The 13,729-nt window shown below is 45.1% G+C and overlaps 1 protein-coding gene across 2 annotated transcripts in view; it reads left to right on the forward strand.

The window, feature by feature from the left end:
- Positions 1-13,501, forward strand: part of Fam120a (family with sequence similarity 120 member A) — a 91,187-nt gene extending 77,686 nt beyond the window's left edge. Inside the window, exons 13-18 of one of the 2 annotated variants that reach the window (NM_001191816.3) lie at positions 625-834; positions 2,734-2,917; positions 3,402-3,539; positions 6,764-6,905; positions 7,276-7,372; positions 11,614-13,501. In NM_001191816.3, the coding sequence (NP_001178745.3) occupies positions 625-834; positions 2,734-2,917; positions 3,402-3,539; positions 6,764-6,905; positions 7,276-7,372; positions 11,614-11,925 (1,083 nt within the window). In that variant the 3' untranslated portion in view covers positions 11,926-13,501. The remainder of the gene's footprint in view (positions 1-624; positions 835-2,733; positions 2,918-3,401; positions 3,540-6,763; positions 6,906-7,275; positions 7,373-11,613) is intronic. The other variant, XM_063276150.1, reaches the window with a different exon arrangement.
- The last annotated feature ends 228 nt before the right edge of the window (positions 13,502-13,729 follow it).

Consider the following 13,729-nt stretch of genomic DNA (forward strand, 5'->3'; position numbering starts at 1 on the left):
GTGACAGAGTTCTGGCCAGGGGCACCCGTGCTTGGCATAGAAAGACACAAGTTTTGGGAGTGCCAGTAAAGCACAGTTTGAGTACAAGGTCTTTCTTTTTGCATTCTTTTCTTTATAAGCTATTCACTTCTCCTAAAACATTTAGACAGTTTTAAAGTTTCTTTGAAACGACATATAAAGTAACAAATATATAGTGCAAATTTATTTGAAAATGAAATTTTGCCAAGTAATTTCTTAATACAGCTACTTGAAAAAATGTTCTGTTAGCACATAACCAGTGTTCAGCTCTGAGGTGTTAGGCTTTACTGGAGGGACTGTGGAGCTCTGGGCCCAGGAGGAGACTGTAGCTCATTAGCTCCTTCGTCATGTCTGTCCTTAAGCGTCATGTTGTCCACACTGTAATAATTCACAGACACAGACTAGTCAGTATGCTCATAAAACTTGACTTTAAATCTCTAATAACACAAATATGGTTTTCTTTGAGTAAGACGGGGGTCTGGGTGAAGCCAAGGTGTGCTCCCCTTGTTGGTGAGGATCGTGCTGCATTAACTTTGGGGGAGTTTAGTGGGAAGCATGATGCTGTAGTACTCTTACTCCATATAAATTACTTTTTCCCATTTAAAGATTGAGAACTTAGACCCCCGAGGAATTCAGCTGTCAGCTCTCTTCATGAGCGGAGTAGACATGGCACTGTTTGCCAATGACGCGTGTGGGCAGCCCATACCCTGGGAACACTGTTGTCCTTGGATGTATTTCGATGGGAAGCTCTTCCAGTCCAAACTTCTTAAAGCCAGCCGGGAAAAGACCCCACTCATCGACCTCTGTGATGGTCAGGTATGTTGGGGACAGGGTGACCATCTCTGACTACAGTGGGATGTTGTATATGAGCTAAACCTGCTGTCTAGTTCAGGGCCACTGTTGCTGTGATAAAACACCATGGCCAAAGCAACTGGGAGAGGAGAGGGTTTGTTTGACTTCTGCTTCCTCGTCTTCATTTGTCATTGACATCAGAGCAGGCACCTAGGGGCAGGAGCCGGTGCAGAGGCCCTGGAGGAATGCTGCCTTGTAGTGAATTTTGGAATTTTGGTTTCTTTAAAGAAACTCAGAAATATTACAAGAAAATGTTGTCGTTTTAATCCCAGGAGTGGGATATGGGGCTGCTTCAGACTGTCCACAGCAGCTGACTATGATTTGTCTCATGCTTGTTCTAGCCAGGCCTTGATTTTGTCACCTGCATGTAGTTTCTGCAGTTGTGTGACAGTTGGAATTTCGGGAACTTCTCAGGAGGTATATAGATGCTGGGGCTCTCAGGGCTTGGTGGGTTGTGGTTGCAGTTTAGTGTGCACAGAGAAGAAGCAGGAGAATGGGTGTGATGCTGCTGAAGATCAGACCTGCTCCAAGGGACTCCTCCTGTCATCAACAGGGTCTCTTTCCTTCCCCTTCCATTGTTTTTTCTCTTTTATCCAGTGTTGAGGGTTGGAAGTGTGGAGGAGGGCAGAGGACAAAGAGCCCACAAACTAGCCAAAGTCCAGCTGCTCTGCCTGCACCTGCTCAGCTGCTTCCTCAGAGAGGCCAGGGCCACCTGCCCAAGGTGGCTCCACCCAGCATGGCTGGGCCTCCCACATCCATCACTAATTTAAAATTTCCTACAGGCTCATCTACAGCCTGGTCATGTGGAGCCATTTTCTTACCTGAGGTTTCCTCCACTCAGATGACGTCAGCCTGTGCTATGTTGACATAAAACCATCCTGTGCAGCTGCCATCTTCCCGATGGGTGGCATTGAGCCTTACTGCTTAATAGAGTTAGGTCCCAGAAAGCCATTGTGGCTAGGAGTGTGGGGCTAGGGCCGCTGAGGCTCTGCTCACATTTTCAATCGTTCTGTGTGGTTTCTCTTGATAAACATTTCATTTAATATTGTAGCTCAATCATGAGTGTTGTACTCACAGCTTGTAGTACTTCACAGCTTGTTACTCGTTTACAAGCCCCTCAGAATACTTCAGCACTATGGGAAAACCAGGGAAAAGTACAAAGCTAGGCCGGCAGGAAGACCCATTTTCAGTATGAACTGCACTAGGTACCAGTGTTGTCCCATTTGAGCTCAGCTGAGGACAGTTTGTCATGTTCTACACTCTGCTGTATATAGGTCTTAGAGTGACCAGTGAAGTTCTCTTGACTGTTGATTTAGGTGATAAGAATAAATATTAGGAGTAGGTAAGGTGAGCTGGAGAGATGGCTCAGTGGTTAAGAGCACTGACTGCTCTTCCAGAGGTCCTGAGTTCAAATCCCAACAACCACATGGTGGCTTACAACCATCCGTAATGGGATCTGATGGCCTCTTCTGGTGTGTCTGAAGACAGTGACAGTGTATTTATATATAATAAATAAATAGACTTTAAAAAAAAAAGGAGTAGGTAAGGGACTGGAGAGAGGTTCGACAGTTAAGAGCATATATTGTTCTTGCAGAGGACCTGAGTTCAGTTCCCAGAACCCACAAAAGGCAACTCACAACCACCAGCTCAGGGGGCTGAGGTAGGCTTGGCGCTGCCCACTTCACAGCCACTTTGTACATATGTATACATGCAGATACACAACTAAACATAAAGTAAATATTAAAATAACTAGGAGACCGTGCAGATGGAGACTTTGCACAGCAGTGGTTCCATTTTGTTAGTGGCTATTTAAACTTGTTAAAACACATGGGTGATGTTTTTACCTGTCTGTCCCTTGACCAGGCTGAGCAGGCTGCCAAGGTTGAAAAGATGCGCCAGAGTATCCTGGAGGGGCTCAACTTCTCCCGGCAAAACCACCCACTCCCCTTCCCACCGCCTCCTGCTCTGCCCTTCTACCCAGCTTCTGTATATCCTCGGCACTTTGGGCCGGTCCCACCCTCACAGGGCAGGGGCAGGGGCTTTGCAGGTGAGTCATATTTTAGAAATCTTTCAAGTGAGGCCGAGCTTGTGGTCCTAGTAGCACCATGGCTTGCTATGTGGAGATGTGCAATAGTAGGTTTTAGGAAGCGGTGTGATGGCAGTGATTCCTCCCAAGTAGGGATGAAAGACTAAGATCCTGAAGGAGACGGTGAGAAAGAACAGTCACCTTAGTCCCAGTTACTTTTCATACGTGTGGGAAAGTAAATCCCTCTGCCTCAGAGAGCTCTCTTCTCGTACCACATCTCCAGCGTGCTCAGGAGGCCACAGCCAGTGCCCTGTTAAATGACTGCTGAGGGAGGCTGGTCTGTAGTGCTGGCCTCTGGGAATGATGGGCGGATATTGAGATAGCAAGAGGGTCTGGGAGACTTCTTCCTAGAAGCTGACAAAGATGGAGATGTTCTGCGTGCATGAGAGGTCCCTCTGAGACTCACCTCTTATGCTTTTCCTGTTTTTCTCCTCTCTGGATACAGGAGTCTGTGGCTTTGGAGGCCATTATGGGGAAACTGTAGCAACAGGCCCTTACCGTGCCTTCCGGGTGACAGCAGCATCGGGACACTGTGGAGCCTTCTCAGGCAGTGACAGCAACAGGACTAGCAAGTCCCAGGGCGGTAATTATTACCACACCCACACCCATACTCTTCCAAACTTCTGCTGACAGCATTTCTTCTGCTCCAGCTTCTAGCCCCTTCCCTCCATGGCCGTTCTTTCAAGCCTCCTCTAACGCAGTGACTTTTCTCTTGGGTCCCTTACTGCCCTTAGGTCTGTGCCGTGGCCTGATCATAGCTGTCCTGTCTTCTCCTTCCAGTCTAGGCCACTGAGAGTCCCCCTAGAAGACAACTTGTCTTTGCAACAGTGTGATGTGGCCAACACCTCCCCCTAGGCTGGGCTGCCAACTTTGCATAGTGGTGTATGTCATGAAGCTGTCTTGGTAAAGGTGCTCGTGTAGAACCTGTAAGCAGGTGCAGAATTTCTATCACAGAAAAGCCTCTGATAGTTTGTTTTTAAAGGAAATTCTAGTGTAAGGTAGTTTACTGTAAATATTCCTTACATCTCTCTTCACCTGTATTTATCTTGTAAAGCGGAAGGAAGAGTTTTGGAAATAGTTTATTACAATTCCACTGTCATTTGAAGCCATCAAGGCATTTCACAGGCTTGGGCTGATGCGTTCTGAGTTCCTTTCAGGATAGGCATTCTTTTCCGGATGGTGGCATTTGTCATCTCAGTCACCTGGCACCACAGTGGCCTGAAGAGCCATGGTGTATGGAAAGACGCAGCTGAGGATCAGCTGTCTGCAGCCCCAGGAGCCCCATCTCCTGTTCTCACCCTTCCAAGGGCTTCTCTACCTTGTGGCTGGCTGTTCCTGTAACTCCACCATGGCATGTTTCGGCTCCCTGTGGAGTCAGACTCTGATGCTGCCTGTCCTGTGGGTGGGAAAGGCAAGGAGCAGGAAGCACAGGAGCTTCACTTGCCCCTGAGCTGTCCAGTGCACACCTGTGCAGTGCAGTGCACACCTAGAGCACATCGGCTAGGGACCAGAAGTACAGTGGATGCAGGGTGTTCAAGACAGGAAGTCAATGTGAATTCTCATTCTTACTAGGGTGTGGTAGTGAACACCTTTATCTCAGTCCTTAGAAGGCAGGGGCAGGCCCTAAATGGGATTTCTCCATCAAATCCCTCCCCTCAGGGCTCAGAGAACCCTGCAGAAGAGGAGGCAAAAGAGTGTAAAAGCCAGAGGGGATGGAGGACGCCAAGAAAACAAGGCACTCTAAATCAACATGATCAAAGCTCATGTGAACTCAGAGGCTGAGGCAGCATGCACAGGGTCTGCACAGGTCTGGGTCTTGAGTAAATACTATGCTTCCGGATTATTGTTTTTGTGGGCTTCCTGAGTGTGTGAATGAATGGTCTCTGTGTGCCTTTTCTTTGGCTCCTCTCCTTCTGTCTGTTTTGTCCAATTCCAACGTGCTAGTTTTCGTTTTACCTTATTATATTTTCTTATTATCCTTAGAAGCCTGTTGGTTTTCTAATGATACAGCAAGGGAGGGGAGGAACTGGCAGAAGCAAAGGGTGGGAAAACTATAATCAGGATATATTATGTGAGGGGGAAACCTATTTTTAATAAAAAGGGGAAAAGTTTAAAAAACAAAAAAGGATACAGGAGAATTACTTCAAGTTAAAGGGTAGCCAGTAAACATAGCAAGTTTCAGGTCAGCCAGTGCTACATGGTGAAATTGTGTCCCAAAACACCAATTATTTATTGATTTTAATTATCTACAAAATAATATTAGCATAAAATAAACTTATTAAAACATCTTTTCTGGCCAAGTGTGGTGGCACACTCCCTTAATCCTAGCACTCTGAAGGCAGAGGCAGGTTTTAGCACAGCCCGGTCTCCATAGCTAGCTCCTGACCAGCTAAGACCTTGTCTTAGAAACACAGGCCTCTCCAAAGAGGGTGAGGCTGACACACTCTGGGTGACTTTGTAGTCATACCTGTTTCGAGTGTGTCAACAGCTGAGTAGGGTTGGTTAGAGGCACATGTCTTAACACCAGGATTATAGGGAGCTTGTGGTAATCTCAGGAATAAGATGTTCAAGCTCATTTTATTTTAACCGTTTTCCTATGACGTAACAGATGAAGTAATTTCGTAGGTCAGAGAACAAGAGCAGTCAGCCGGTCGGTAATTAGAGGTTGGTGAATGCAGTATATTTAACTTTGTGCTTCAGGAAGCTCCAGTTTAGCAATGTGGTAACCATGGAGCTGTGTGTAGTCTACCTGTAACTCCCCAGCACACAGAAGCAAGAGGTCAAGAGTTCACAGCTGGCCTGGATTGCACACTGAGACCTTGTTTTCAGAATTCATGATGTGTGCATATAGTCCAGTGGAAAAGCACTTGCCTAGCCTGTGCATGACCCTGGGTCCCATTTCTACTGTGAGAGTGAGAGAGGAAGGAGTACGTAGACTCATTGATTAGTCTCTCTGATGTTTCGCTAATGACACAGATATGGACGTGTTTACCTAGAGAAAAGCATACTGAGGTTGCCCAGTCCATCTGGTGGTGTAGAAGGCCACCAGCTAGCTGCACATGTTTGAATTCTAAACAGGAGTTCACTGTAGCAGTTGGACCCTAACACACTGGCAGATCCTTCTGTTTTGGTTTGGTTTGGTTTTTAAACCTTTATTTTGCACATGAACAGCTGCAGGATAGTTGTGGAGGTCAGAGGACAGCTTGCAGGAGTTGGTTCTCTCCTACAAACATGTGGGACTTGGTGATAGAACACAGGTTCTGTCAGCATTGATGGTGAGCACCATTAATGAATGGACGAACCATTACTCAAGCCTCACTCTAAATTTACACAGTCTCCCTCTAGTCCAGTCTGGCCTCAAATCCACAATCCTCCTGCCCCGGTTTCCCAAGTGTTTTGATCACAGATGTTTACTAGCATACTTCTCTCTTATAGGTACTTAACTACAGATTAACGTTTCACGGGGTAGGGCCAGGCCTGTCTTTAATCCCAGCACATGGGAAGCAGAGGCAGGATTATCTCTGTGAGCTCTGTGCTGCTGGCCTAGCCGGCCTACAGAGCTCCAGGAAAGCCAGGTCTACATCGGAAAGACCTGCTTTCAAAACAACACCAGTGATAATCATAATAATGAATTGCATGGAGTGCGCAGAGAGTCTTCTGTAATAGGTCTTCACAAGGCAGGGTAAATGGCTTCTTACTAAATAGGAACCAGCAGTAGGAGTTGCTTTGCTTGTTTTTCCTTTTGCTGGTCCCAATGTGTTTGTAAAGATCTTGTCTTCTCATGGTTTTGTTTGTTTTTTTGTACAGGAGTCCAGCCTATTCCTTCTCAGGGAGGGAAGCTAGAAATAGCTGGCACGGTGGTCGGCCACTGGGCTGGGAGCAGGCGGGGCCGTGGGGGCCGAGGGCCCTTCCCTCTGCAGGTGGTGTCTGTGGGAGGACCAGCAAGAGGGTAAGCTCTGGGCCGGGCTGGGTGCTGTGCTTGGTGTAAGTGCAGAAAGCAGCCTTTGACTGTTCCTCCTCCTGGGCAGGGGCTCTTCTCACGCCACTGCTAAGTTTCTCTTTCACATCATTGTTAGTGTTGCATAGAATTCTCTTATATATCACTATATAATTGTTTGATTCATCATTGTTAAATAATTAACCATGCGTTATTCAGTTAATGAACTGTCTTTTAAAAATGTTCCAAGTGTTAGTTTTGAAGTCAAATGCCTTGGGTGTCCATACTTAGCACTTGATGTGTCACATGACTTGAGAGTAGTTTAAACATCATCTTTGATAGACTTAAATCTGTTTGCTCTTCTTTTCCTGTATTGACCCAGGCGTCCAAGGGGTGTTATTTCCACTCCTGTGATTAGAACGTTTGGAAGAGGTGGAAGGTACTACGGCAGAGGCTATAAAAGCCAGGGAGCAATTCAGGTAATGTCCCCATGGTGTTCCTCTGTCACTCCTGTCCTGTCTCTCTTCTAGGAGTGTCCTTGCATGTGTTCAGACTATAGGGCAGTGAGTTTGTTTGGTAATTGTCAGGCCTCTGACTTGATACTTAAATCATTTCCCTGTGCTCAGGAACTCCATTGGGTGACACCTGTGTGTTTGACTTCTTGTTTAAGCCAAGTGAGGGCAGGCTGGCCTGGCCATGTCTTCCAAGACAGCCACTGCTTTAGTGGGAAATAGTTGGGTTGGGTTTGGTTGGGTTTGGTTTGGTTTGGTTTGGTTTGGTTTGGTTTTTTTGGTTTTTGTTTTTTTGAGTCAAGGTCTTGCTATGTAACCCTGACTGGCCTGGAACTTGCTGTATAGACCAGGCTGACCTCAGACTCACAGAGATGCCTTTATACACATAAAATTATGTGTATAGATATTTTGCCTGCATGTGTGTCTGGGCACCAGGTGCCTCAGAGAGGTGTTGGTTTTCTTGGGACTAGAGTTATAGAAGCTTTGAGTCTCCATGCAGGCGCTGGGAATTCAACCTCAACCCTGATCTTCGTGAAGGGCCCCTAGTACTCTGAACCACAGAGCCCCTTTTCCAGCCCCACTCTGAATATTTCATGTATACCTGTTGTGCATGTGCTTTTCTTTGATCTCTTAGATCCTATGTCCTTTTCCTTGGGTGAACTGCTTGTAGCCTTCTTATGGACACCTGTACCTTGTACATGCCTTGTGGAGAGACAGTGTACTGACACTCACTGCCCCAGTGAAATACTTGTTGAATTCCAGTGGATAGGCATTTGACTAAGAGCTCTATTGTGGTATTTAAATTGACCTTTGTCCATCTTGGAGAATTTTGCTTCTGGAGGGTTGGTTAAATGAACACATCCCATATTTAGACAGTGCTTTTTTTTTTTTTTTTAAAACAGATTTCACACACAGGTTCAGTACCTGCTCACAGTGCTGTAACTAGCCTCCTGTGCCGAGAATAGCTGCAGGAACATTTTCACACCACCTTCATTTTCATTTTAAGCATTAGCTGTATTTCATCCATATCTGGGCAGGGAGCCATGATCCACTATACTTTGCCATTGTACCCCAGTTGTCTTGCTGCTATAAATACCTTCTTGACCCATGTACCCTCCAGGCTCTCGACCTTTGTTCTGGTCTCTGAAGTCCCCTTCTCAGTGGGTTCTGGAAGAATGACCCCTCAGGAAGGACTGATGGAAACTGTTCAATGTAAAGACCGTGTCCTACTCAGGACACTGGCTTGCAGGCTTTTTCCACAGTTCTCTTGCTTTACTGAACTTTCTTCATACATAAAGCTTTGCTGTCAAAGAGCTACCTAATCTCCTTCCCATTGAACTCACCTGTGTGCTTGTCCAAGGCGCCCAGATTGGTTTGCTTTTCCATGAACACTTGGTGCCTTTTCTAGAAGCCCCTGGCACTGCTGCTCTGATTGCCACACTCAGTGAGCCCAGACCTTTCCCTTCAGGAGCTTGTCTACAGAAGCATGGTGCTGCTTGCCAACTGCCCACTCTGACTCTTCCCTGCCTACCTTCCTCTCTCCTATTTTGATTTACAACTCAGGCTACAGTTTACCTCTAGGGTTCTTTTCTTTCTTTCTTTCTGTTTTTTTTTTTTTTTTTTTTTTTTGGTTCTTTTTTTCGGAGCTGGGGACCGAACCCAGGGCCTTGCGCTCTACCACTGAGCTAAATCCCCAACCCCTCTGTTTTTTGTTTTTGTGTTGTGTTTTTGTATTATGAGACAGCTTCAGTACACAGCCCTGTATGGAGCTTGCTGTGCAGGCCTCAGATTCCTGTCGACTCCCTGTCTCTGTCTTCTCCTGAAGACTGGGATTGGCGTTAAGGCCTCAGTGCCACTGTGTCACACTCCCCTGTTTATTTCTGTTTGTCATTATATGTGAGTGATATGATGACCATGCATGTGCATCCATGGACCCCACTGGCCACGTACCTCTAAAAGCTGAACTTTGGCATCAGTTCTCTTCCTTTGACCTTTATGTGCAATCCAGGGACTGAACTCAGAATGGCAATGAACCCTAGTTGTTTTTTTGGTTTATGTTTTTTTTTTTTTTTTTTTTTTTTTGGTTCTTTTTTTCGGAGCTGGGGACCGAACCCAGGGCCTTGCGCTTCCTAGGTAAGCGCTCTACCACTGAGCTAAATCCCCAGCCCCTGGTTTATGTTTTTTAAGACAGGATCTTTCTACATAGCCTTGGGTATCTTAGAATTCATTTTGCAGACCAGGCTGGCCTCGAATTCACAGAGATTGCCACTCCCTGCGCTGGGATTAAAGGTGTAGACCACCATGCCCAGTTGCTTTGTTCTTTAAAAGACTAAATTTTGGGCAGCTTTGGACTCACAGCACTAAGAAAGGTAGATTTCCTTACAGTACTTCATTCCCTTTGTGCCTTCGGCCATCTACCCTGTCTCCTGTCAAAGTGACCCATTTGTTACAGTTGGTACCCGTCCAGGACACACGGAGTCTCCCCACTCATAGCATGCTTCAGCTGCCACTCTAGGGGTCACACTCCCCAGGTTCAGGCAGCCCTGTGCAGACCAGGTCTGCACTTCCGTCCTTGTACCCCCAAGTGTCACCACCCTAAAGGTTTTCTGCTCCACCCTGCTTCTCTGAGCGCTGGCAGCTGCTGAGTATTTTACTGTCTCCCAGGTTTTGCCTTTTCCAGGTTAAATAGGTAGAATTACACGTATTTATTACCTTTTCAGACTTTTTAAAAATGATCTTTTAAATGTTTATGAGAATTGATTGGGTTGGGGATTTAGCTCAGTGGTAGAGCACTTGCCTAGCAAGCTCAAGGCCTTGGGTTCGGTCCCCAGCTCTGAAAAAAAGAATAGAGAGAATTGATTGATGTTTTGCCTGCATGCATGTCCCCTAAACTAGAGCTATAAACTGTGAGCTCTCATGTGAGTGCTGGGAATTGAACCTGGGTCCTCTGGAAAAGTACCCAATTCTCTTACCACTCAGCCATCTCTCCAGCCCCTCAGACTGATCTTCCTTAACTTTGCAATACATGGTGTAAATTCCTCCCTGACATCTTGCTGGGGTTAGGCATATAGTGGCAAGGCCCTAGGTTTGGTTCCAAGTACCAGAATTAAACAACAAACACTGAGTGTAGGCTTTTGTAGTTTCCCAAATTCTCATCTCTGTGGTCTCTGGCAAAGATCTAGCTCAGTGCTGAGTGTCTTAACTGCCTTCCTTCATGGCAGCACTATTTTATTTTCTTCTTATTGGTGAGTGACCATTGCTGTCCCTCTTAACCTGCTGTTAACCATTCTAATAGTTTGATAGTGAAAACATGTGTGTCCCTGGTGACCTAATGTTTAACACATCTTGTCTTGTGTGTATAATGGCTGTTTCACTTCTGTGTTGTTTTGATGAATTGTCTGTCATGGCTTTTTAGTTTGTTCTCAAGCTTGAGAGGCTTACCTCACTCCCAGAAGACCCTCCCCATTCCAGGACCCTTCCTCAGCTCCCATTTCCCATGCAGTCTCTTTTGTCTTAAGGGACTTTTATAGATGTCGGTTGTCATAACATGATGACCATTTTATTGGTTTCAGGGGTAAGGGCACTCACAGCTGAAAAGTGCCAGACCACAGTGTCTGTCACCGGTCAGGGTAGAGGCGTCACCACCTCAGAGAGCCTTGTTGTTGGGAAGTGTATGGATGTGTCAGGCTCAAGGTCCATTTTTCCTAAGGGAATTAGTTGTCAACCTGCTTAGGGGAACAGAGGATCCAGAGGAGGATCTGCCCACAACCCTTGTGCTGCCGCTTTGTGTTGGTGTTGCCCGACTGTGACTTGGTTTACCCTGTAAAGATTGGGGGGGGGGGTGTTTTGGAGAGTATGAGGACAGTCTCTTTTATTTCAGAGGAGACTCACTAAAAGGTGCTCGCTTGTAACTGTAGTGACTAGACACTAAGTAAAGGGTTAGACAGAGCACTCCAGGTGGGACTTTGTCATTTCAAAATGAGCACTTCGAGCAGTGGTGTTGAGAGAAGGAGCCACAGAAGAAATTAGCCTAGGCAGAAGTTTCACCAGCTGAAGGCAAGCAGAGAGCCTAGCCTCTTGAGTTTTTTCTTTTGAATTCTTTGGCTGAGGCATTATAGCTATTCTGTGTCCCTGTCCGTCCATGTTGTCCCCTGTCCAGGCCCCACGTCTTCCATGCCTGAGGCTCTTATCACTCTCCTTCTCAACAGGGCAGACCTCCTTATGCTGCTTCAGCAGAAGAAGTGGCCAAAGAACTGAAATCGAAATCTGGGGAATCCAAGTCCTCTGCTGTGTCCTCAGAAGGGTCCCTGGCTGAAAACGGAGTGATGGCCGAGGAGAAGCCAGTGCCCCAACTTAATGGGAGCACGGCTGACACCAGGGCCCCCAGCCACTCTGAAAGTGCCTTGAACAATGACTCTAAAACGTGCAATACAAATCCTCACTTAAATGCACTAAGTACAGACAGCGCCTGCCGCAGGGAGGCTGCTCTGGAGGCAGCTGTCTTAAATAAAGAAGAGTGAACTTATTTTTATAGAGGGTGAAGGATGCTGGAAGGGTAAGGATTCAGGAATATCTGGAGAGAAAGAGAGCCTGCAGTTATGTACATTTTGTCCTTTCCGTAAGAGAAAATGAGGACTGTGGAAATTCAGATCCCTCTTTGATATCAGAGATTTAAACAACACATTCTTTTTTTAGTTTTAACCAGTTGTAGTCAAAATGCTACAATAAAACAAAACGAGAGAGAGAAAATGAAGAGCATTTGACTCCCGCACTTAAAAATGAAGCACACAAAGTTTAAACTGGTTACGACGACAAAAGCCTACAGTTGTGTTTCTTGAACTATAAAGAAAACAAATTTTGGCAGTGTTTAAGTATATATAGCTTAAAATATAATTTTTAGCATTTGGCACCATATGTATGCCATTATATTTGATTTTGCATTACTGTTTCACAATGAAGCTTTGTTTTAAGGCTTTGATTTATGATTATGAAAGAAATAAGGCACAACCACAGTTTTTCTTTCTTACTTAAATTTCATCACTGTTGATGTGGTTCTTTTGTGTTAAAAAAGTGCAACTATCGAAACTAAAAAAAATTATAGAGTAAACTGCTGTTGTGCTGATTTTGAATACACAGTACATCATACATACTTTACAAGCAAGTTCAATGGAGATAAAGTTGAAATCATAGAAGATGCAAATGACCTTTCAAAGTCAACACAATGTGTTCTGAAACCTCGTGACTAATACCATGCACCTGTGATCAGTGAGCTACGTGGTTTTGAATCGGACGTAGACCATTAGTGCTACTACTTGAGCTAAACTTCTGCATGGTTCATAATTTTTAAAGTGTGTAGTTAATATTATGCATGTTATTGTCTTTTCTTCCATTCTTACCAGTACGTGCCCATTTGCAAAACGAAATGCTAATAATCAGTAATAGTCCTATGAGGATGTTAACTCTGTTTAGTCATTGACTGATCTTGCTCTAACCCCAAAACTTTGTGATTATTGACCTCTGTTGCATTTATTCTAAACCCCCCAAAATGACCTAGCCGTTTGGAGTATCAACATTACCCTGGTGTACTCACTGCTGTTGCAGGATTGTTCTCTGTTGCTGTTTATGCCTTCATATTCATATTAGCCAAATATGAAATTCTGTAAAGAAGAACCCCCTATGATCTTAAAAAACAAACACCCCTCCCCTTCTGTAGCAGGAAACAAATTGCTTGTTCTTGAGAAGTTCCCATCAGGAATTTAGTAGAAGCAGGTATACTTCTATCATTTTGATGTTTTGTTACTGTTTCCAAACAATGTACTTTGAATCAGAATCACTTCTTACGTTTCATATACTTCCGATGCTCTTCATCACATTAGTGATCAGAAATGAGGTGTAACTCCCCAACCCCTGCCCGCGAGAGCTAAGTAGGATCTTACTGTAAGTTGAAGGGACTTCCGCCCTAACTCATGGATTGTGAAGAATGAACTGCTGTTGGGTCTGATTGACTGTTGATGGATTGTGGTGTGGCGTATCCAGAGGCTATTGAATGCAACTTACAATGCTTAATAAAAATCTTTATTCTTTTAGTATAAAGTATGGTGTGGCTTTTAAATTTACTTGTAAAAGTATGAATTTTACAGAGGTTTAATTTAAATTGAGGTAGCTCATGAAGAGCTCCGTAAGACAACAAAAAGTTTAGAAATACTGAGCCCTGTCAAAGTAATTTTAGAGGAACATTAGTGGTTAATATGAAAATTATGCTGAGCACAGCTTTTGAGTTCCGCTACAAACATTCTCTGGCCAATCAGGTTGCAAAGTCCAAAG

The sequence above is a fragment of the Rattus norvegicus genome, chromosome 17 (genome assembly GCF_036323735.1).
Source record: "Rattus norvegicus strain BN/NHsdMcwi chromosome 17, GRCr8, whole genome shotgun sequence".
Taxonomy (NCBI): domain Eukaryota; kingdom Metazoa; phylum Chordata; class Mammalia; order Rodentia; family Muridae; genus Rattus; species Rattus norvegicus.